The sequence below is a fragment of the Rana temporaria genome, chromosome 8 (genome assembly GCF_905171775.1).
Source record: "Rana temporaria chromosome 8, aRanTem1.1, whole genome shotgun sequence".
NCBI classification, from domain to species: Eukaryota; Metazoa; Chordata; class Amphibia; order Anura; family Ranidae; genus Rana; species Rana temporaria.
Window position 1 is genome coordinate 153265923 of NC_053496.1, and position 25003 is coordinate 153290925.

Genomic DNA, 25003 nt, shown 5'->3' on the forward strand with positions numbered 1-25003 from the left:
ACATTTTGGCTGGAAAATTAGGGGGTAATACGGTATATATTCTTACACTGTGCCTTAATTTATTTATATATTTTTTGGATTAACTTTATTACCATCATAAGGCATGAACAACATCCCCTGTGATAGCATGAGCCATGACAGGCTTGTCAACAAACAAACTAAAACCGGAAGTCACAGAACGGGAACTTCTGTTCCTGCCATTCTTTCCAGGGTATGCAACCAATCTGGTCACATTGTTACCAGGTTCCCCCATGGGAAAGCCTGGTAAAGGTGGGGGCAGCAGCAAGAGGGGTAGACCTCCTTCTGCCACCTGTTAAAGTGATCCAGCGGCTGTATAGCCATTCAGATCACTTTTACATAACAGAGAATCGCCTCCAGAAAAAAACAGTACTGGGGATTATGGCTGTAGCCCCAACCATGATTTCGGTAAACCACATCAATACAAGTGTGTGTGTGTGTGTGTGTGTATGTGTGTATGTGTGTGTGTATGTATGTATGTGTGTGTGTATGTGTGTATGTGTGTATGTGTGTATATATATATATATCTCTCTCTATAATATTATATTTTTTTTTTTTTTTTTTTTTTGAGGCGATAAAAGTAGAACACCACCAAATTTTTTTTTTTTTACCACTTCCGCCCTGGAAGATTTACCCCCTTAATGACCACCAAATTTTTTGCGATACCCCACTGTGTCGCTTTAACTGACAATTGCACGGTCGTGCGACGCTGTACCAAAACAAAATTGACGTTCTTTTTTTTCCCACAAATAGAGCTTTCTTTTGGTGGTATTTGATCACCTCTGCGGTTTTTATTTTTTGCGCTATAAACATAAAAATAGACAGACCATTTTGGATTTTTTTTTTACTTTTTGCTATAATAAATATTGGCGGCTGGTCGGCAAGTGGTTAAAGTAGAATTAAAGTAGTATTAAGCCCAAAACCAAAATTGTAATACATTGCAGCTTACCAATCAACAGATGTGGTGGTTGCATTAGTTTTATTTTTCTTCTGCTTTTTTGCCTGTTTTCACCTGGTGTTCAGGCCAGTAACACACCTCCAGTATTAGAGCGCCTCACTCTACCCTTTGGATAGCAGTAGTGTCAGATTTAAATACACTAACGAATTAAAGCCAAACTCCAGCTGACACTTTAATAAGCTGTTACACTATTTTTTTTCCTATTGGGATAAAGGTTTTACGTATTTTAAAAACCTGATCTTTGTAAGCACCCCTGCCAGTGTTAAATGGTTTACATCATCTCTAACATACATTGTGCAGGACAGATTGTTCCTTTTGAAAAACAATGAACTTACTGGCTGGATCAACAGATGAAAACAAAAAAAAGCCTAAAAAATAAAAATGAATGCAGTCATCACATCTAAGAATTAGTAAGCTGCAATATAATAAAGGTTTGCTTTTTGGTTTAATACCCCATTAAAATTTCTCCCTCCCCTCCTAACACCTATGCCTACTAAACTATGTAAGAAAGATTTATATACTTGCCTATTTTCAGCCAAATTCAGTACAGTCATGTGATCCTGCTGTGTCCACCAGCACCGACTGCAGGGGAGAAGAGATAAAGAGCTCAACATTGGGTGACAATGCCTGGGAGCGGTGACTTCACCCATAGGCTTCATGTGGCCCATCCATTGTCAGCACACCTTCCTCTCCCCTGCAGCTTCCACTGCCTGACACAAGGGAAGCAGATCACGTAACTGGACCAGAGCGGCCTGAAAATAGGCATGTATATGCATCTTTCTTACACAGGTTAGTTAGCATAGGTGTTAAGAGGAGAGAGGGAGGATTTTTAAGATTAGTTAGGGTTAATTTTACTTTAAGTTTGGGGAAAAGTTGGAAACCTCTCTGGGGTTTGTATTGCTGTCTGTGTTCTAAATGGGAAGAAACAGACTGCAGGTAAAGAAAAATGTACTTAATAAAGTCACCTGTTCTGGTGACAGCTGTCAAAGGTGCCATTTCCCTTCACTTTTTGAAGCATTCCTTACTTCTTCGACATAAAAATAAAAAAAAATTGATGTAGAGTGCGAAAGGAGCAGATCTGCAGGAAGGTCAGGTTAAGGGCTGCCTCCTGCACATATACGTCGGCAGAATGGCACGGCTGGGCACATCCACGTACAGGAAAGTCCTGTACTAGTACCCAGCCGTGGGTCGCGGGCGCGCTCCCACGACCCGGTCCGAAGCTCCGTGACCGCGGGACTCGCGGACACGATTGCCGCTGGAGTCCCGCGATCGGTTCCCGGAGCTGAAGAACGGGGAGAGCCTTGTGTAAAAACACGGCTTCCCTGTTCTTCACTGTGGCGGCAGCATCGATCGTGTCATCCCTTTTATAGGGGGACACAATCGATGATGTCACACCTACAGCCACACCCCCCTACAGTTGTAAACACACTTCAGGGAACACATAACCCCAACAGCGCCCCGTGGTTAACTCCCAAACTGCAACTGTCATTTTCACAATAAACAATGCATTTTAAATGCATTTTTTGCTATGAAAATGACAATGGTCCCAAAAATGTGTCAAAATTGTCCGAAGTGTCCGCCATAATGTCGCAGTCACGAAAAAAAAATCGCTGATCGCCGCCATTAGTAGTAAAAAAAAATCATAAAAATGCAATAAAACTATCTCTATTTTGTAAACGCTATAAATTTTGCGCAAACCAACCGATAAACGCTTATTTTGTTTGGGAGCCACGTCGCACGACCGCGCAATTGTCAGTTAAAGCGACGCAGTGCCGAATCGCAAAAAGGGGCCTGGTCTTTTAATATGTCAGGTTTCTGTGATGTAAAAAAATTAGGGCTGTTACTGATCAAACTTTTTCTGTTCGATTAATCGTTTTTTTTTTTAATCGATTAATCGACTAATTTCAAATAATTATAACGCACATACAGATCCAACTACTTTTAGCTGATCTCTTTGCAGGCCGATTCCCAGTGCAGCTACCAACAACTAGAAAAATGGATAGCAGGATACAAAAAACACACAAAGGCAGCGCTCAATGGGAATAGCATTAAAACTTTTATAGTCTTCAAGTAGGCAACCAAATAAATATTGCACTGGAGATAAATCGATGTAGCTACATAAACTGTAAAAATGGTGCGAGAAATACCAAACGGTACCAAAAGCAGTCATAAAAACATGTAGCTAAGTATGATACTGGTATAAAAATGTGTACACCGATACCACTGCTGAATACAGATAAGGAGAGGGTAACATCAGTCCGTCGGCATGTAGATGTCCCATGAAGGGACTATCACAACTCCCAGTGAATGGCTGTAGAATCCCAGGTTGATAGAGGGAAGTGATAGAGGGAAGTGTAACAGCCCATGCGTGTAGCAGATAGTAAGATCCCGTAGATATGAAGGCACAGCAAAGGAGCCCTTCAGATGGACATGGAAAGCCCCGCCGGTGTCCGTGACGTTACTGGATCTCCGACGGAACTCCCTGAAGGCCCAATAGCCAGCGGAGAGGTGAGTACCAATCAAAAGAATTGTAATCGATCAAAAAGATTTTGATCGATTAAAAAAAATTAAAGATTAATCGATTAATTAAAAGTTAATTTGCACAGCCCTAAAAAAAATGAGACAAAGATAAATAATTTCAGAACTTTTCCCACCTTTAATGTGACCTATAAACTGTACAACTCGATTGAAAAACAAACTATCTTTTAGGCAGAGGGAAGTAAAAATGATATGAATATGATATGATATGTTTGCATAAGTGTTCAAACCCTTAAAGCGGAGCTTCACCCTAAAGTGGAACTCTCGCTGATCGGAAACCCTCCCCCCTCCTCTGGTGTCACATTTGACACCTTTCAGGGGGAGGGGGGTGCAGATACCTGTCTAAAGACAGGTATTTGCACCCCCTTTCTTCCACACAGTCTCGGGCAGACTGCGGGCATGACGTCACCTCCCGTCCCCCCCGTTGTGTTCTGGGAACACTCGGCTTCCAGTACACAGCGGGAGCCAATCGGCAGGCGTAGCGCGACTCGAGCATGCACCGTAGGGGACCAGGCAGTGAAGCCGGAGCGTTTCACTTCCTGGTTCCCTCACCGAGGATGGCGGGGGGGGGGGGGGCAGCAGAGTGACAAGCGATTGCTCGTCCTCTGCTGCGGACGGCGCTGGACTTCAGGACAGGCAAGTGTCCTAATATTAAAAGTCAGCAGCTGCAGTATTTGTAGCTGCTGGCTTTTAATTTTTTTTTTTCAGCAGACATCCACTTTAAATACTTTGTTGAAACACCTTTTAATTTCATTACAGCACTCAGTCTTTTTGAGTATTAAGCCTCGTACACACGGTCGGACTTCAAACAAACTTTTCCCTGGATTTTTGTCCGAAGGGAGTTGGCCGGGCACACCCATAGCATACACACGGCAGGACTTTTCTGCTAACTTTCCCAAAACTTTCCCAACATCACATGGTTTTTCTGCTCTTTACCGCCACCCTTTGGTCAACTTCTGCTATTGTTGGTTGATTTTAACATTGGTTATGGGCATGCGTATTTGTACTTCGGACAAAAGTCCAATGGATTTCTGTACACACGATAGGGATTTGCACCATAGGACTTTTGTTGCTGAAAAGTTTGTCCGTTTGCAGAGCGAACTTTTGTCCGATGAAAAACGAAAAAGTTTGTCTGATGGAGTGGACACACGGTCGGATTTTTTTGAAAGCTTGTTCATTTTGAAGTTTGTTAGCAAAAAGTCCGATCGTGTGTATGGGGCTTTAGTCTATCAGCATGGCACATCTTGGCTTGGTAATATTTGCCCACTCTTCTTTGCAAAAACACTCCAAATCCATCAGATTGCGAGGGTATCTCCTGCGCACCGCCCTCTTCAGATCACCCCACATATTTTCAATGGGATTCAGGTCTGGGCTCTGGCTGTGCCACTCCAAAACTTTAATCTTCTTCTGGTGAAGCCATTTCTTTTTGATTTAAATGTATTTTTTGGGTCGTTGTCATGCTGAAAGATTAAGCTCCATTTCATGTTTAGCTTTCTAGCAGAAGCCTGAAGGTTTTGTGCCAATATTGACTGGTATTTGGAACTGTTCATAATTCCCAAACCTTGGCAAAGGTTGTCCCAGCTTAAGAAAAACAGCTTTTTTTTGGAGAACCCATGTAGTCCCAGAGAGCAAACGAGCCATCACTGGAATACGAAACTTCTACCGTTCTGGCCGAGACGCTGCGCCTTGGAGGGACCCTTTACCACCCGGGGGGAGCCCCGTTATGTCTCCTACTTCAGCCGGCACAGACATGCCCATCACTCAGCTGGGACCGAGGGAGGCGGGTCCGTTAATTCGCGAGAGTCTGAGAGGCGAAGAGCAGACTGCTCTGAAGTCGGCACTTTACATTGTTAGAGTTGGCTGATAAAGTTGTTTTGCACTATATTTATGCACTATATGCAGCTGTGGTTTGTTGGTTTGTTTGCCCGTTTATATGAAGCTCATTAATAAAATTTTCCTTTTTTACACTGCCGGTATATGCTACAACATACATGCATGAATGCCGGGGGGGCGAGGCGGGGGGCTTATACCTCGGTCCTGTGCACCCACTACCCCGTTTAGGAATGCGCTATATACCCCGGGGGCTTTTTCCTGAAGGGACTCCGGGCGAGCGCCACATCCGTTTAGGCTACTTTAGATTTTCCTCACTGCTGCACACTCTAGTGACAGCTCTCTGCTTTTTCTTCGTATCTTTCTTTTGGTGTCTCACACCTTAATTTTCACACTCTCCACCCTATCCCCCCTCTCCCCCCCCCCTTTGTTCCCGGGTGCGAGCATGGATTTGCTCAACATAATATCCCTGAATGCTAAGGGATTAAACACACCTGAGAAGCGGAGGGTGCTGCTGCATGAAATGCGCCGCTCAAAAGCAGACATAGTCATGATACAGGAAACACATTTTAGGGACCTTAAACTGCCACTACTCAAGAACAGACACTACCCCCTAGACTATAACTCTGCATACGCGGAGGCCAAGTCCAGAGGGGTTTCTATCCTTATCTCTGCGAAAGTCCCCTGGAAACTAGTGGACGCACAGACAGACGAAGAGGGCCGCATCCTGTTCTTGAAAGGCCTCATTGGTGACAGGAAGGCGACGCTGGCGAACCTGTATGTCCCCAACGTCCACCAGGACACTTTTCTTAAGAGACATGTAGACAAACTCATGCGATATTCGGAAGGCCAACTTATACTGGGAGGAGACTTGAATATCCCCCTTTTACCGCCAGAGGATACTTTCTCTGGAACATCTTCCACTTCGCGAGACATGCGTAAACGTATAGGCTCGACACCATGCTCCGCACAGCTGATCAATACGTGGCGGCTCCTCCACCCCGGAGAACGAGACTAATCCTTCTATTCTAAACCACACCGGACATACTCGCGCATCGATTATTGTTTCGTACCCCACGGACAGCTGCATGCGATCGAGGACACCTCGATTGGTTCGATTACGTGGTCGGACCACGCCCCGATAGGGATGAAATATGCGCTGACAGTGTCCAGCCTGGAGATTCAACAAGAGTATCCTACAGGACCCTGAGGTCTTGGCGGATGTGGTTGCTGAGGTGGGCCTCTACTTTGATACTAACGCTACAGCGGGTAGCGACCCCTGCGTGGTGTGGGAAGCCCATAAGGCCGTGATCAGAGGCGTGCTCATAAAACACGGCGCTAGTATAAAACGGGCATGGACGGCACAACTGAATCTACACCTCACTAAATTACAGACCCTGGAGGCCGCTCACAAGTAGACATGTGCACAACAAACATTTTCGTATTTTTTTGTTCCGTTTTGTCTGCACATCAAAAATTTTCGTATTTTTTTGTTCCGTTTCGCCTCATTCCGTAGATTCGAAATTTCGTAAGACTCAAATTTTCCTATTCGGACCCGTTCGTATTTCGTAAGACGCAAGTTTTCCTATTCGGACCCGTTCGTATTTTCGGAACAGTTTTATTTTCGTTTATCTTGAATGATTCGTAATTCTGTCAAATTCATTTTCGTTGATTCGAAATTCGTAATTTTGTTAGATAATAATTTCAGTTTAATGGTTTGTAATTTTGTACTTTCGTAAATACATAGCAACACGTGGCTAATCCATATTAAGATATACTTTCTCTTAAAGTGGTTGTAAACCCACTTTTTTTACTTTTACCTACAGGTAAGCCTATAATAAGGCTTACCTGTAGGTAAGGAGAATATCTCCTAAACCTGCACGGTTTAGGAGATATTCCCCTCGCAATGCGCAGGGGGGATCTACGGCGAAAGGACCGGCAGCCGCCGGACCTTGCCGAATTTAAATCTCCCGCGCTCCAGCCAATCACAAGTTCTACACACCTCGTTCCAAGGTAAGTATTTCATAATGAGCTAATATGCGGTGCATATTAGCTCATTATGACTTTTGCTTTGCAGGAGAAAAAAAAAAAAAAAAACTTTGATGCGGGTTTACAACCGCTTTAAGCCCCGTACACACGTTCTGACTTTTTGCCAACAAACGTCAAATTGAGCGTTTTCCAAAAAATCCGACTGTGTGTACGCTCTATCGAACAAACTTTTTCAGTTTCAAAAATCCACAGAAAATTTTGTTTGAAGTCTGATCATGTGTACGAGGCTTTACACTGCACAATGTGACTCAGCACAAAAGAGATAAGCTGATTGGCTAAGATATTAAGTAATCACTCACTAACTACACTGCCCAGGGCCCATTCGAAAGAACGATACAAATACACAAATTTACGAACAGACAAAGAAACGGATTTACAAAACACACAAATGAAAATACGAACATACAAATGAAAATACGAACAGACAAAGGATTTAAAATACGGAATGCAAATCGTTCGTTATAGATGTAATTTTCGTTGTTTTTCTTTTTCGGTGTTTCGTATTTTAGTAAGATTGTCCAATCATACGTTCGTATTTTCACTTGTTCGTTATTTTGCTTATTCGTAATTACGTAATTTTCGTATTTTGGTTCTTTCAGCTTTTCGTATGCTCGATTTGTTACGAATGTACGAAAACTAACAAATTCGTACGAAAATCCATTTGTTACGAACGGGAACGCACATGTCTACTCACAAGGCGACTCTGTCCGGACATCTGGGGGCTAACCTTTATGTGGTCCGCTCACAGATTACCAACATCCTACAATATAAGGCCAAGATGGCAATGCAAATATGTCGGAGGAAGGTCTACGAGTCGGGCAACAAATGTGGCAGGCTCCTAGCCCAAACTCTGCGGACACAGCGATTAGCATCCTACATTCCACAAGTTGTCTCCTCCTCCGGGCTTTTCCCGATAACCAATGGGACCAGACAGGGCTGCCCCCTCTCGCCCCTGCTCTTCACTCTGACCCTGGAACCCTTCCTATGCCATATCCGACAGAACCCTAACATCTCCGGTGTGACAGCTAACAGAACACAGCATAAGGTCTCTGCCTACGCGGACGATTTAATGTTCACGCTCACGAACCACTCAACCTCCCTATTGAGCCTCCTGCGGGAATTCGACGTGTACGGGCAGCTTTCTAACCTAAAGATCAATTTCACTAAATCGGGTCCCGCAACAACAACTTCGGAGACTCAGAGATGGCTTTAATCTGAAGTGGATGGATAACACCCTGGAACAGTGGCCTGCATTCTTGGATGTGCCGCTGTAACATTCTTAAAATGTCAATACTGCCAAAGTTTCTCTACCTCTTGCAGGCTCTCCCAATAACGATACCAGGAGACTTCTTTAAACAGGCCCACTCCGCCTTCACTAGATTTCTCTGGGCAGGGAAAAGCCATTGCCTGAATAGGAAAATACTATCGCTCCCGAAACTACATGGAGGCTTGGCTATGCCAGAACTCTGCATTTACAACCAGGCAAAACACCTTGGCAGACTCCTGGATTGGTGCCGACATACTGACACAAAGCTATGGACGCAGATAGAGCGTCGTTCCACTTCACAGGGCCCCATGGTGCCATTCGGCCCTTCCCTCGGAGCTTAAACATCACCCATTGAAAGGCACCACTGTAAAAATTTGTTCACAACTGCTGACAAAATCCTCACTTGCGAACCGTAACTCCCCGCTGAGACCGGTGATAGGACACCCCCAATTTGCACCAGGCCTACACGATAAAAAAATCCTTGAACTGCTGGAGGCGGGGTTCTGTCAAGCGTCGCACTTTAGCAATAGGGGAAAATGGAAAACGGCCTCGGAGCGATCGGACCCCACAGGCCCATATAAACTGGACTACATGAGAGCACTTCAGCTCGGACACTTCTTGAGTAGCATACCGACCCCCGACGCCACACAGCAACTACCCACGACCCTGGAGGAGCTCTGTACAGGGACCGGGACGATTCCCCACACCCTGTCCCTGATGTATAGTATGCTGATCACACTACCCGGTGACAACCCTAATCCATGCCTCCTTAAATGGGAAAGAGACCTGAACTGTCTTTTTTCCCCCCAACAGTAAAAAACAGCACATTCTCAAATACACCCATAAGTCCACCATATGCTCCAGAACCCAGGAAACAAATTACAAAATCCTCACTCGGTGGTACAAGACTCCTGCCTTACTACATACTCTCTTCCCGGAGTCATCAGACCTCTGTTGGCGCTGTCAGGAGAAGAAGGGCACCCTCCTACACATATTTTGGTCCTGTACCAGGATACAAGGTGTAAAAAGACCCTTGCTCGCTCGGTTACGCTCTCCCGATACTTCTCTGCTACTATTGGATCAGATTGCAGATCGCAACGTCTGATGGTTCGGCCATCCGATGCTCCGAGATTCGAACTACAACTATGTGCCGTTCGAAACTCATCAGAGCAAACACCAGGCAGGCTGTATGTAAGTTCAAGCAGGAGACTCTTTTTATTGGATGGACACACTTTTATACAGCAGTTTGAACACCCTGTCCCCAACAACCACTTTCCTATTGGTCAATTGTAAAGTACATTGTAGTTCTCAATTAGGTCCCCTTGGCCATGCAAATGAGGACTTGAAACAGGGTCAGCAGGGATTGGTCCGATAGCTTGAATAGGACAGATATGTGTAATGAGACAGAAGCCCCAGGGGGCAATCACAGTACACAAACAGCCAAACAATGAACAATGCTTTTCCTCCAAACCATGGAGCCGTCTGGAAAGAGGGGGGGTTAGCCTTAAGACAGGGCAGAAGACCCCCCCACTGTGTAACAGATTTCAAGTATAAACACTTCAGCATTCCAAGGTCCATGACATTACTCCCCCCTGGGAAACAGTCCAACAGCCACAGTGGGACCCCGAAAGGGTCAACTCGAGGATGTTGGAAAAGCAGTCTTAAGGTTCCAGGTCTGTCTGCCGGGATAACCCATCCGCATTCCCGTTTTAAGGCCCTGGCTGATATTGTATGGTGAAATTGTACAAGTGCAAAGACAGGCTCCACCTTAGTAATCGCCCGTTCTCTCCCGCCACCCAGTTAAGCCATATCAAGGGATTGTGGGTCCGTCGTGACGGTAAAAAAGCGTCCACACACGTAGGGCGGCAATTTCTTTAAAGCCCAGACTAAGGCCAAACACTTTTTCCACGGCAGCATATCCAACTTCACAGGGTAACAAGTTTTGGCTGAGATACGCCACTGGTTTGCTCTTTCCCGTCATCACCAACTTGACTTAGTACAGCTCCCAGCCTGAACATGGAGGCGTCTGGGTCCTCATAGGAGTGGAGTTGCCTTGAAGTTGGCTCTGGCATCGGGTGGTCACGGCCATGGCGGCCTCTGGGGCATATGAGGAAGTTAAATGCCCCAAATCATTCCCCAAAAGTACTTCTGTGGGTAACTCACATAGTAATGTCACTCACACTTGTCGCTCCCCTGAGCCCCAATCCAAGAGGGCTTGGGCGATGGATAAGCGTAGCACCTTGCCCCCTGCTACCCTGACTGCAACAGTCTGGCCAGTCCGGGCCGACTGGGGAATCATGTGAGGCTGGATGAGGGTAATCGTAGCCCCGGAGTCCCTGGGACGGCTGCCCATTAACCCATACTGCCCGACGATGGTGCTGCCGATTATCTCCGGGAGCAGCTTGGACAGGATCAGCCCAAAAAGTTTGCCGCACTCTTCCTGAACATCTCGATGGTTGGGCTCGTTCTGGAAGCTATGAGCAGCTGGTCTGAATGGGTGAGCAGTCTCTCGGTACCTTGTGGATCGGGTAGGGCAATAATTGTTGCAGATGACCGGTTTGGTTACAGGTATAGCACTTAGGTCTGGTAGGAGCTTTGTGTCGGGCTGAGGGTCTGGATGGATGAGCAGTCTCTCGGTTCCTCATGGATTGGGTAGGGCAATATCGCTGCAGATGACCAGTTTGGTTACAGGTATAGCACTTAGGTCTGGTAGGAGGATTGGGTCGGGCTGGTAAACTGGGCTGAGATAGTGGATAGCGCTCGCTTTCGCCTGACCTTCGAGAGTCCAAATATTCATTGGCCAAAGTAGCCGCTTGCTGTACAGTCTGTGGTCGCTTATCTCGCACCCAATCCCGTACTACTGGAGGGATGTGGTTAAAGAACTGTTCTAAGAGTACTAGCTGGGTGATGTCCTCTATGGTATGAGCGTGGCTTCCCTGGAACCAGCCCTTAAGGTTCTGCTGCAGACGATGTGCCCACTCCACGTATGTTATGTTGGTTTGTTTCTGGGATTCTCAAAACTTAATCTGGCTGGCTTCGGGTGTAATGGCAAATCGGGCTAGCAGAGCTTCTTTTACCCGGTCATAGTCTTTAGCGTCCTTGTCCTCCATGGCCCGATACGTAACGATATATGTAACGGGACCCTTGCTCGCTCAGTTCCGCTCTCCCGACACTCCTCTGCTACTATTGGTTAAGATTGCGGATCGCAACATCTGATGGTTCAGCCATCCGATGCTCCGGGATTCGGAGCAGCTATGTGCCGTTCGGAATCCATCAGAACAAACACCAGGTCCATGAAGGGGCAGCACATATATATATATGAAGTATACAGGGTTCTCTCCCAACACACGCGTCCTCATGCAGAAAAGCTTAGACCATCAGGGGGACACTGACAACAGACAACATATTAATGTATTTTGATGATGTCGATGCCATGGAGTACAGACCCATGTAACTTCACCTGTACCAATATATAATTGATGTATTGTGTTGCTTTGGTCCGTGCAGGCCAGTCTCTCCGTTTAAAAAAAAAAAAAAAAAATTATGGCAGGTGTGTACTCCTCTTTAACATGAATTTGAATGTGATTGCTTAATTCTGAACACAGCCACATCCATAGTTATAAGAGGGTGTGCACACTTATTTCAGATTTCCGTTTGTTTTTCAATTGAGTTGTACAGTTTATAGATCAAAATAAAAAGGTGGAAAAAGTTCTAAAATTATTTATCTTTGTCTTATATATTTTTTTTACATTTGTCTAATATTTTTACATCACAGAAACCTGACATTCTAAACAGGGGTGCTTAGACTTTTTATATCAACTGTATATATTTTTAATAAAGAATCACCATATTTATTAATTGTTTAATTTCTCGCTTTGTTGTACTTCAATTCTTTATCTAAGGTGCCCCTACTGTTTGGTGGGCACCTGCGTTCTGGACACAAAAGCTTTTTCAGATCCAGCTTCACTTCCAAACCTAATTTAGCAATAAAAATATGAAAGATGTTCTAACATGTTTAAATTGATGTTGACATTTATTTCACCTAAAAAATGCACATATACAAATATAGGTTTAAAGAAGGTACTATCTGCTTCCCTAAAATTAAGGAAGATACAAAAAAGAGGAGAGGGAAGAAAGAGTGATACGAAATGAATGGGACATACCATACCTTTCTAACTGAGGAGGCCTGTATGTCTCATCAGTGGGGTCATCCTTGAATGGAACGTCTTCCTCGCTTATTAATATGTCTTCTTCCTGGTCTTCTGTCTCACTGAGGTAAGTAGGAAAGGAAAAGGAGGTGAATGATCAAGAACAAGAGGAACAAAAATGCACACTTAGTGAAATGATTGTACAATTTTACATGAAAATAATCCCAATTCTGTGCTCATATCCTTCTCTAAATTTGTCCCAAATAAATTTATAAAAATAAAACACGTTCAAAAAGCTACTGTGTTCGTGAATCAAATAAGTGCAAACAATGTGACAGAATTCACTCCTACATGCTGTATGTGATCTTAGATGTTCCCCATGTCAAAATATTCCTTGTTGCTCCTCAGCAAACTACAGTATATATTCCCATTGTCTTCCAGATCTCCAAAGCTGCAGACTGCACAAGTACATATAAATGCAGCGTGATAATGTCATTGACCCACTACACGTACGTACGCACGCATTAGAAGCACTCTCAAGAGTGTGCAATAGACCTTCATTAGACCTATTAAGTGCCTGTCCACATGAGAACATGGCGAGAAGCTGCCAAGCATCAAAGACTGTACTTTTTATTTTTTTCTTATTTATAATCACTGCATCTCTGTATGTCATAGAGTCTCTCAGTGGATGGACTGGAATAATTCATATATACTTTTTTTTATTACCGTATATACTCGCATATAAGCCAAGTTTTTCCAGTACATTTTTTATGCTGAAAAAGCCCAAATCCCCCCCCCCCCCCCCCCCCCCCCATCGGCTTATACTCGAGTGAGGGTCTCCTGCTGTGTCATGCAACTGCAGTCGGCAGTTGTCCACTGTAACAAAGCCCGCCTCCTCCTCGTCCGTGATTGACGGAACACTAAACACTGATAACAATGCTGGGAAACTGAATCAGTGTTCTATCTATCACGGACGAGGAGGCGGCAGGGCTTTGTTACAGTGGACGGCCGCCGACTGCAGTTGCATGACACAATGGGAGATCAAAAGGTACATGAGGCTGCAAATGGGCACAGTGAGGCTGCAGATGGGCACAGTGAGGCTGAAAATGGGCATTGTTGACCCTCTTTTCCACTTACAGTAGCTGCTGCATTTCCCACCCTAGGCTTATACTTGAGTCAATACGTTTCCCCAGTTTTTTTGTGGTAAAATTAGGTGCCTCGGCTTATATTCGGGTCAGCTTATACTCAAGTATATATGGTAATTTATGTTGCTATTAATTGGTTGATAAATTGTAATTTAATTTATTTTCATACAAATTTTATTAGGAGCTATTAATTGGTTGATAAATTGTAATTTAATTTATTTTCATACAAATTTTATTAGGAGATTTCAATATACACACATAGCTTGTTTGTAAGGATGAGCCGAACACCCCCCTGTTCAGTTCGCATCAGAACTTGCGAACACACCAAATGTTCGTGTGAAATTTAGAACCCTGTTAAAGTCTATGGGACTCGAACATTTGAAATCTAAAGTGTTAATTTTAAAGGCTAATATGCAAGTTATTGTCCTAAAAAGTGTTTGGGGACCTGGGTCCTGTCCCAGGAAACATGTATCAATGCAAAAAAAGTTTTAAAAACTGACGTTTTTTCAGGAGCAGTGAATTTAATAATGCTAAAAGTGAAACAATAAAAGTGTAATATTACTTTAAATTTCGTACCTAGGGGGGGTGTAAAGTCAGCATGTGAAAAAGCGCATGTTTCCCGTACATAGAACTGTCCCTGCACAAAGTGTCATTTCTGAAAGAGGGGGGGGGGGACAGAGTGCGCCCCCCCTCTCCTGAACCGCACCAGGCCACATGCCCTCAACATGGGGAGGATGTCCCCATGTTGATGGGGACAAGGGCCTCATCCCCACAACCCTTGCCCGGTGGTTGTGGGGGTCTGCGGGCGGGGGGCTTATCAGAATCTGGAAGACCCCTTTAACAAAGGGGCCCCCCAGATCCTCCTCCCCCCCCTATGTGAATTGGTAATGGGGTACACTGTACCTCTACCATTTCACGAAGGAAGTGTAAATAGTTAAAAAAAAAAAACACACAGACACCGTAGAAAAAAATCCTTTATTAATAAAAAAATAAATATAAAAATCCAGCGATGTGAATCCACCCTGGGCCCGGGCCCCGCTCCAGCGTTGTCTTATATCCTGCGAAGGATGATCTCTCCAGCGACGGATGGGTGATCAGCGGTCCGGTCCAGCGATGAGAAGATCTATCCGTCCAGAGCGCAGCAGGCGAGCTCCTCTCTCCGCTGGACACAGCCCAGTGGAATGACGCGCTGGAGCTGTGACATTTCTTATATAGGGGAAGTGGCCACCAGTCACGTGACCCCACCCCCTCTGACGCACCCTCGTACGTCACTGGGAAAGACCCGGCTTTCCCAGTAACGTACGAGGGTGCGTCAGAGGGGGCAGGGTCACGTGACAGGTGGCCGCTTCCCCTATATAAGAAATGTCACAGCTCCAGCGCGTCAATCCGCTGGGCTGTGTCCAGCGGAGAGTGGAGCTCACCTGCTGCGCTCTGGACGGATGGATCTTCTCATCGCTGGACCGGACCGCTGATCACCCGTCCGTCGCTGGAGAGATCATCCGTCGCAGGATAGAAGACAACGTTGGAGCGGGGCCCGGGCCCCGAGTGGATTCACATCGCTGGATTTTTTTATTTTTTTATTAATAAAGGATTTTTTTCTACGGTGTCTGTGTGTTTTTTTTTAACTATTTACACTTCCTTCGTGAAATGGTAGAGGTACAGTGTACCCCATTACCAATTCACATAGGGGGGGGCCAGGATCTGAGGGTCCCCTTTGTTAAAGGGGTCTTCCAGATTCTGATAAGCCCCCCGCCCGCAGACCCCCACAACCACCGGGCAAGGGTTGTGGGGATGAGGCCCTTGTCCCCATCAACTTGGGGACATCCTCCCCATGTTGAGGGCATGTGGCCTGGTGCGGTTCAGGAGAGGGGAGGGGGCCGCACTCTGTCCCCCCTCTTTTCTGCGGCCGGCCAGGTTCACGTGCTCGGATAAGGGTCTGGTGTGGATTTTTGGGGGAACTCCACGCCATTTTTTTTTAAATTTGGGGTGGAGTTCCCCTTAAAATCCACACCAGACCTGAAGGGTCTGGTATGGATATTTGGGGGAACCCCACATAATTTTTTTTTTTAATTGACGACGGGGTTCACCTTAATATCCATATCAGACCTGAAGGGCCTGTTAATGGAATTTGGGGGGACCCCCAGCTTTTTTATTTGTATTTTTTATGAATGAATCATCTCTGAATTGCCAGAGTCGACAATTCATTAGAGCCGCAAAGCCGGTTTTAAATGCCCTTTTTCCTTTCAGAAATGACACTTTGTGCAGGGACAGTTCTATGTACGGGAAACATGCGCTTTTTCACATGCTGACTTTACACCCCCCCCTAGGTACGAAATTTAAAGTAATATTACACTTTTATTGTTTCACTTTTAGCATTATTAAATTCACTGCTCCTGAAAAAACGTCCGTTTTTAAAACTTTTTTTTGCATTGATACATGTTTCCTGGGACAGGACCCAGGTCCCCAAACACTTTTTAGGACAATAAATTGAATATTTGCCTTCAAAATTAAAACTTTAGATTTTAACAGGGTGTTCCGCGGCTTTTCGAATTTGCCGCGAACACCCCTAATTGTTCGTTGTTCGCCGAACAGGCAATGTTCGAGTCGAACATAAGTTCGACTCGAACTCGAAGCTCATCCCTACTTGTTTGTACTTCTATAATCTTGCAATGTATTTAAAAAAAAAAAAAAATGCATCAACAATTGTTGAAAGAGAAGTATGGCCAAAGCATTTTTTTGGTCATACTTCTCTTGTGGGTCACTGGAGTGCTCCCCTGTGATCCAGATTTGACCAACAATGGTCTGTAATGAGCTAAAGTGTCAGCCACTCCAGGCTTAAGAAGGAACCCAACCACACTGTTGAGATCCACCTAACTGCCTGATTGACAGCTGGAGAGCTAAAGCCAGCTGTGCCCCCCTCATCTCCAGCTCGGCGCTCCAATGAGCGCTGTGGAGGAGAGTGGAAAGTGATGAAGACAGTCAACACTTTCTGATCTGAGCAGACCAAGAACTGTGCGATTAGTGGTCAAGTGATCATTCAGTTCTCAGTCTTAGAGCTGGCGTGAGGACAGTTGCGTGCACAAACAATTGAAATTGTGGCGCAAACAAATTCTAATGCACCATCCACATGAGTTAGCCTCTACCCACTAGATAAATGTGAAGATACACTTGTGTATCATAGGTAGTTCATAAAAATCCTATATGTTGTACTTCAGTATAGAACGTGTATACTTGAGTATAAGCCGAGTTTTTCAGCACATTTTTTTTGTGCTGAAAAAGTCCTCCCTCGGCTTATAATAGTCTCCCGCTGTGACATGCAGTCTTAACTGCAGTCGGCGGCCGTCCATTGTAACAAAGCCCTGCCTCCTCCTCGTCCTTGATAGAAGCAACACTAATTCAGTTTCCCAACAGTGAGTCAGTGTTCAGTGTTCCGTCTATCACTGACGAGGAGGAGGCGGGGCTTTGTTACAATGGATGGCCGCCGACTGCAGTTAAGACTGCATGTCACAGTGGGAGATCAAGTACATGAGGCTGCAAATGGGCACAGTGAGGCTGCAGATGGGCACAGTGAGGCATGAAGATCGGCACAGTGAGGCTGCAGATGGACATTGTTGACCCTCTTTTCCACTTACAGTAGCTGCTACATTTCTCACCCTAGGCTTATACTCGAGTCAATACGTTTTCCCATTTTTTGTGGTAAAATTTGGTCCTCGGCTTATATTCGGGTCGGTTTATACACAAGCATATACGGTAATTCAGAATAAAAGAAAATAAGATTTTTGTACTCACCGTAAAATCCTTTTCTCCGAGTTCATGGACGGACACAGCATCTTATTCTTGACATTAGGGTATTAGCCTCCTATCAGGAGAGAACTAGGCAGAAAAGCATGTTAAGTGTTACACACATCAAAACTGTACAGTACCGCCCTGGGGGCGGTCCCTCTGAGTACAACCACTCTCCTTGCATGCAGCAGCTCAGTTAGTCAAAAGCAGTACAAAACATATAAAAGGAGGGGTGGGTGCAGTGTCCGTCCATGAACTCAGAGAAAAGGATTTTACGGTGAGTACAAAAATCCTATCTTCACTTTCATTCATGGACGGACACATCATCTTAATCTTGACATTAGGGACATCCCCAAGCAGTGTCAAAAACGAGGGGTGGGTACAGCAAGTAAAACAAAACACCACCCATACCAACCAGAGCTCCCCAATGGAGGATTTGGAACCTAAACAGCCGCCTGCAGAACATTGCGGCTCAAGTAAACACCCGCCGATGAACTCTGATTCAACCTTAATATTTTGTGAAAGGGAGAACAGGCGAGCCGGTCGCCGCCTACACACCTATGAAACAAAGATTTGTTGCCTAAGCCCAAAAGGCACCTATTGCCCTGGCTGAATGCGCCATGACAGGAAAGGAAGGCGCCCACCCTATCAGGGCATAAGCCTGACCCACTAACCACCTGATTCATCGAAAAACAGTGGTCGACGAGACCGCCAGGCCCTCCAGAGGGCCAACTACCGACAGAAAAAAGGGGATCAGACCTCTGAAACTGAGCCATAGCAGACAGATACACCCGCAGAGCTCGTGCCAAGCCCATGGAAGGCAAGCAACCTCTTGGGATGCGACGGCCGAGGACACATCCCTCATTGGATAAAAGACACAGGGGTGGGTGCTGTGTCCGTTCATGGAGTCAGAGAAAAAGGATTTTACGGTGAGTACTAAAAATCCTATTTTCTCTTATCGTCCATGGACGGACACAGCTCCATAAATCTTGACAAGTGGGACGTCCCCAAGCAGTGTCAAAAACGAGGGGTGGAAAAAAATATCAGTAAATCCAATTTTAACTTCACCCCAAAACAAGCAGAGCTCCTCAACGGAGGAGGGGCAACTTTAAACGGCCGCCTGCAAAAACTAGCGGCTGAAAGAAGCATCAGAAGATGCACTCACAGCAACCATGTAAATTTTCCGAAAAGGGGCCCCCCCCCCTAAGAGCATAGGCCTGTATGACGGTCTGCCTGATCCACCGAGAAAGGGTGTTCGACGAGACCGCCAGGCCCTTTTGTGAATCAGACACCGACACAAAAGAGGGTCAGATCTCCAAAACGGAACCGTAGCAGGCAGGTACAGCCGAAAAGCGCGTACCACGCCTGAAGTATGAAAAGCAACCTCCATAGGATGCGCCGGCCGAGGACATAAGGATGGAAGAGCAATGCCCTTATTCAGGCGAAAGGTCGAAACCACCTTTGGAAGAAGGGAAGGTCGACCGCACACCACCACCTAATCCTTATGGAGGATCAAGCATGGCAGCTTATAAGACAAGCCCGCTAACTCAGAGACCCCTCTAACAGAGGTAAAGGCCACTAAAGGGGCCACCTTCTGAGATCGTGTCAAGAGAAAATCTCTCTGATGTTTCCAAAAAGAAGGTTCCTGAAGAAACGAGAGCACCAGAGTCAAAACTCATGGGGAAAGAGATGGGCCAAGAGGGGAAAGTATATGACAAACCCCCTGCACAAAGAGGTACCCACCAGGGAACAGGCCGCAAAAAGGCCACTGGAAGAACACAGCCAAGGCTGAAATCTGCCCCCAAACGGTGCTTTAAGCAATTTGAGATCCACTCCAAGCTGTAAAAACCGCAGGACCCTGGCCACCGAGTATGTCCGTGGACGTCACTTTATCTCTTCGCACCAAGAGACCTAGGCCTGCCAGGTGCGAAGGGAGATCCTCCGGAAGAAGACTACCGTGCGCTCAGCAAGGTTGAGATGACCGAGTCGGACAGACCCCAGTCTCTTAAAGTCTGGCTACCAATAGCCATGTTGAGCAAGTCAGTGGCTGTACAAATGGAGGAAGTATGGGACCTTCAGACAGAAGGACCTCCCGCCCTGGCGACTGCCAGGGTACCTCCGCTACGAGGTGCCCGAAAACGGCGTACCAAGGACGCCAAGGCCAATTTGGAGTAATTAGAACCATCGGGATCCCCTCAGCCTCCACTCTATGGAGCAGCCAAGGAAGCAACAACAATGGAGGAACGGCATAAAGCCGCCGAAACAGACCCCACCGGGCCACCAGCGGGACTGACGCATCTGTACCAGAACACTAGACCTGGCCACTAACTTCGACACCCTTGCGGTGGAGACGAGCGGCCAGGAGATCCATGAGTGGAGAAGCCCACGGCGAGCCCTGGCCACGTGACAACGCAGACCTTCCTGGGCTTGAACCCAGAGTCAAATGCATGCAGGGCAGGCAGTCTACTGCTGAGCTATAATCTCTCCTGCCCTGTGAGACTCACCTCTTGCAAGGGAGTCGAAACACCCCCAAGCACAAATACCAGTCGCCCTGGTCCAGCATCTGGCGACTCCAGTAGTCCGCCTGCCAGTATACCTGATGGTAGACCGAAGTCACGGCCGTGTCGTTGTCTGGCTGAATCCAGATCGGACGACCTTGCAACTTCCTCGAACACGAGGAGGAGCATAGCCTGATCGCCCAAATAGTAGGACAATGAATGGTAGACAGGGTCCACAGCACCCATGCGGCCTCTCACTCAGGTACTAACCAGGCCCGACCCATGGTAGCTACTGAGATCAGACGAGAGCGGGCACATTTAGGGAGGTGTGGCTGTAGGTCCAAGCAAGTCCAGCGACTCAGGGCCGACAGGACCCCCCAGGTGCCCCCACAACCCGTGAGGCTGGCGTCCATCGTAAACACCGACCACTGGAAGGAAGAAACAACTTCCTGGACCGAAGAGTCTGGGATCTCCGTCACCAACTCAGATAGACTGACTAGGTGGCGCACCTGAATCTCATGATTTCAGAGACAAGAGATTTTTAGCACCTGGACAGTATTTCCCCTGGAAAGCCAGAGTGTGGAACTTGGCATACAGTACCGCCTCGAAGGAGGCTACCCACAGGCCCCAGACCTGCATGTACCCGGAGAGAAGACCGATAGCGTGATGCCAATACCTTCACTGCAGACTGAAGAGTCTGCAATTTCTCCAGGGGAAGAAGGACCTTCGCCACGAGGAGTCGGAACCAGGACCGGCTCCAAATGTTAAGCACCCACACGAAAATTCTGTGACATGTGCAAAACGGGACATGCATGTATGCGTCCCTAATGTTCACAAAGGTATTCAGGGCCGGAGGCCCATAGAAAACCCCAAACCTCCCTTCCTGCAGGAAAGGTAAAAAAGGGATTTTTAATACAGCTTACCTGTAAAATCCTTTTCTTGGAGTACATCACGGGACACAGAGCGGCATATTCATTACTATGTGGGTTATATGGAGTACCTTCAGGTGATGGACACTGGCAATCTTAAACAGGAAGTGCCCCTCCCTATATAACCCCCTCCCATAGGAGGAGTACCTCAGTTTTGTAGCAAGCAGTATGTCTCCCAAAAATGGTCCCCATAAGAGGGGTGGGAGCTCTGTGTCCCGTGATGTACTCCAAGAAAAGGATTTTACAGGTAAGCTGTATTAAAAATCCCTTTTTCTTTCTCGTACATCACGGGACACAGAGCGGCATATTCATTACTATGTGGGATGTCCCAAAGCAATGCTTTACTGAGGGGAGGGAGAAATCTTCCCAAGACACAAGGATTTAATTCAGAGATACTCTCAAATAATAATAAATCCAACTTAGTTGAGAAAAATTAAACTTAAATTTAAATTTTAACTCAAGGGTGCCCCCGATTCTGAGGGCCTTAAATCGCAGCCTGCAGCACTGCCTGCCCAAAGGCTGTATCTGTATTCCTTCTTACGTCCAACTGGTAAAATTTTGTAAACGTGTGGACTGAAGACCAGGTTGCCGCTTTGCATACTTGAGCCATAGAGATCTGATGGTGTGCTGCCCAGGAGGCGCCCATGGCCCTGGTAGAATGAGCCTTTACTGATAAAGGAGGAGGCAACCTCTTCAAGCCGTAGGCCTGAGTAATTAACTGTTTAATCCATCTCGAGATGGTGGATTTTGCAGCTGCCTGCCCTTTCTTGGGCCCATCTGGCAAAATGAACAACACATCTGTTTTCCGAATCTTCTCTGTAGCTTTAAGATAGGCCTTCATGGCCCTGACAATATCCAAGGTATGCAGCAACCCTTCCTTTCTGGAAGTGGGCTTCGGAAAAAAGGATGGTAATACCAAGTCCTGATTCAGGTGAAAACTGGATATAATCTTTGGTAAAAAGGAAGGATGAGGACGGAGAACCACCCTGTCCTTATGCAGAATAAGATATGGCTCCTTACAAGATAAGGCTGCCAATTCTGACACCCTTCTGGCGGAAACTATGGCGACCAGAAATACCAACTTCCTTGTTAGTAACACCAAAGGAACTTCAGCCAACGGCTCAAAAGGTTGTTTCTGTTAGAGTTGACAGAACAAGATTCAAGTCCCACGGACAAAGTGGCGACTTCACCGGAGGATTAATACGTAAGACCCCCTGAATGAAGGTCTTAACCAGCGAGTGGGTGGCCAGCGGCCTCTGAAACCACACTGACAAAGCTGAAATCTGTCCTTTGATTGTGCTTAATGCCAGGCCTTTATCCACTCCTAGCTGGAGAAAACTTAACACTCGATCAATGGTATACTTGCGGGAAAACCATTTCTTGGACTCACACCAGCCTACGTAGGCCTTCCAGACCCTGTAATAAATCACCCTGGAAACCGGCTTTCTAGCCCTGATCAGGGTAGAGATTACCTGCTTAGACAGCCCTCTACCCCTGAGAATCAGGGATTCAGCCGCCAGGCCGTCAAATTTAGATGCCGTAATGCAGGGTGGAGGATCGGGCCTTGCGAGAGTAGGTCTGGCCGTAGAGGGAGCGTCCAAGGATCTCCCACTGACATCTTTAGGATTAGTGAGTACCATGCCCTTCTGGGCCATGCTGGAGCTACCAGGATGACTGGTTTGTGCTCCACCCTGATCCTGCGTAACAGGCGGGGTAGCAACTGTAGCGGGGGAAAGGCATAAAGAAGTTTGAACTGATGCCAAGGGCACACCAACGCATCGGTTCCGCAGGCCATCGGGTCCCTTGTCAGGGACATAAACCTGTCTAGTTTCTTGTTAAACCTTGATGCCATGACATCCACGTCTGGCACACCCCACTTCTGGCAGATTGTCCGAAAGACCTGGGGATGTAGAGACCCTTCCCCCGGCGACAGAGTTTGGCGACTTAGGAAGTCTGCCTGCCGGTTGTCCACTCCGGGAATGAATATTGCCGATATGCAGGGTACATGAGCTTCTGCCCATAGAAAAATTAAGCTCACTTCTCTCTGAGCGGCGCGACTCCTGGTTCCCCCTTGGTGGTTTATATATGCCACAGCTGTGGCATTGTCTGACTGTATCCTCACCGGGGACCCCTGCAATTTGGATGTCCATGCCAGGAGGGCTAGCCGAGCCGCTCTGAGCTCCAGGATATTGATGGGCAGCTGCTTGTCCGCCTCCGCCCAAGTACCTTGGCGAGTGTAACCATCCAAGACCGCTCCCCAGCCCATCAGGCTGGCATCTGTGGTCACTATCTTCCAGGCTATGGGGGTGAAAGATTTTCCCATTAGCAGATTCTGAGGGTTTAACCACCAACCCAGACTTTGCCGGACTCTTGATGATAGAGTTAAAGGAAACTCCAAGGCCTGGGCCTTCTTGCTCCAAGCTGTGAGAATGGCTGCCTGTAGGATGCGAGTATGACTCTGTGCGTAAGGTACCGCCTCGAATGTGGCCACTAGCTTGCCTAGTAAACGCATACATAGGCGAACAGTTGGTTCTCTTTTGCTTAGAACCAAACGAATCAATTCCTTGATAGCTTTGACCTTTACCAGGGGCAAAAATACCTTCTGCTGAGCCGTGTCTAACCTCATGCCGAGATATTCCAACTGTTTTGAGGGTTGAAATGCTGACTTTTCTCGGTTTAGGACCCAACCGAACCTCTCCAGGTACTGAACCGTGAGGGCTACTGCTCGCTCCAAGCAAGGAGGCGAGTGATCTATGATTAAGAGGTCGTCCAAGTATGCTAGGACCGTGACCCCTTGGACTCTTAGATTGGCTAGAATTGAAGCTAGGACCTTCGTGAATACCCGGGGGGCCGTAGCCAGCCCGAAAGGGAGCGCCACAAATTGGAAGTGACGCTGAGCCACCGTGAAGCGTAAAAATCTTTGATGTGGCTGAAAGATAGGTATATGAAGGTAAGCGTCCTTTATGTCTATAGACGCCAGAAAGTCGTCCTTCTGGAGCGCGGCGGCTGCTGACCGAACGGATTCCATCCGAAATGACTGGACCTTTAGGTGAACATTTAGACTCTTTAGGTCCAAAATTGGTCTGACATCGCCGTTGGGTTTTGGTATAACAAACAAATTGGAGTAGAAACCTAGCCCTTTCTCTTGGGCTGGTACCTCTACTATCACGCCCTGGCGAAGCAGATGATCCAATGCCGCTAGCAACAAGGCCTTTTTTGCTGGATCGTTCGGAACCCTCGATTCCTGGAAATGAGGTGGAGGAAACTTTTGAAACTCTAATCTGTAGCCTGTGGCCACAGATGACTGGACCCATTTGTCGGGGATGTTGGCTTCCCAAACCTCTGCAAAGAGACGAAGCCTTCCCCCCACTCGAGTGAGTGGGGGCGCCCCTTCATAAAGCAGACTTAGGGGCTGGCTTTGTTGGTTTGCGAAACCATGGTTTCTTGCCCCCAGGGGCCTGTCCCTGCGACTTATTGTTAAAATTTGGTCGTGCAGCAGGCCGTCGATACTGCCTGGGATTTGAGGGTCCCGGAACAGGAGAAAGCTGCCTTTTGAATGCAGGACCTCGGAATTTCCTCTTGACTGGTAAAAGGGTACTTTTGCCACTTGAAATAGTCTGAATGTATTTATCCAGATCCTCTCCGAAGAGACGCCCCCCATGGAAGGGAAAACCTGCCAGGAGTTTTTTGCATGGGGGCTCGGCCGCCCAGTTTTTTAACCATAAGAGTCTCCTCATATGCACTAAATTTAGTGACAAACGAGACGCCTGCTGGATAGAATCCTTTATAGCATCTACCGCAAAGCATAGAGCTCTAGGAATATCAGATAACTCCTCTGCC

General features: G+C 46.7%; 1 protein-coding gene across 4 annotated transcripts in view; it reads right to left on the reverse strand.

The window, feature by feature from the left end:
- ZFP91 (ZFP91 zinc finger protein, atypical E3 ubiquitin ligase) overlaps positions 1-25003 on the reverse strand; it is a 136330-nt gene that overhangs the window by 43761 nt on the left and 67566 nt on the right. For all 4 annotated transcript variants that reach the window (XM_040320893.1, XM_040320892.1, XM_040320894.1 and 1 more), the window contains one exon: positions 12829-12930. In XM_040320893.1, the coding sequence (XP_040176827.1) occupies positions 12829-12930 (102 nt within the window). The remainder of the gene's footprint in view (positions 1-12828; positions 12931-25003) is intronic.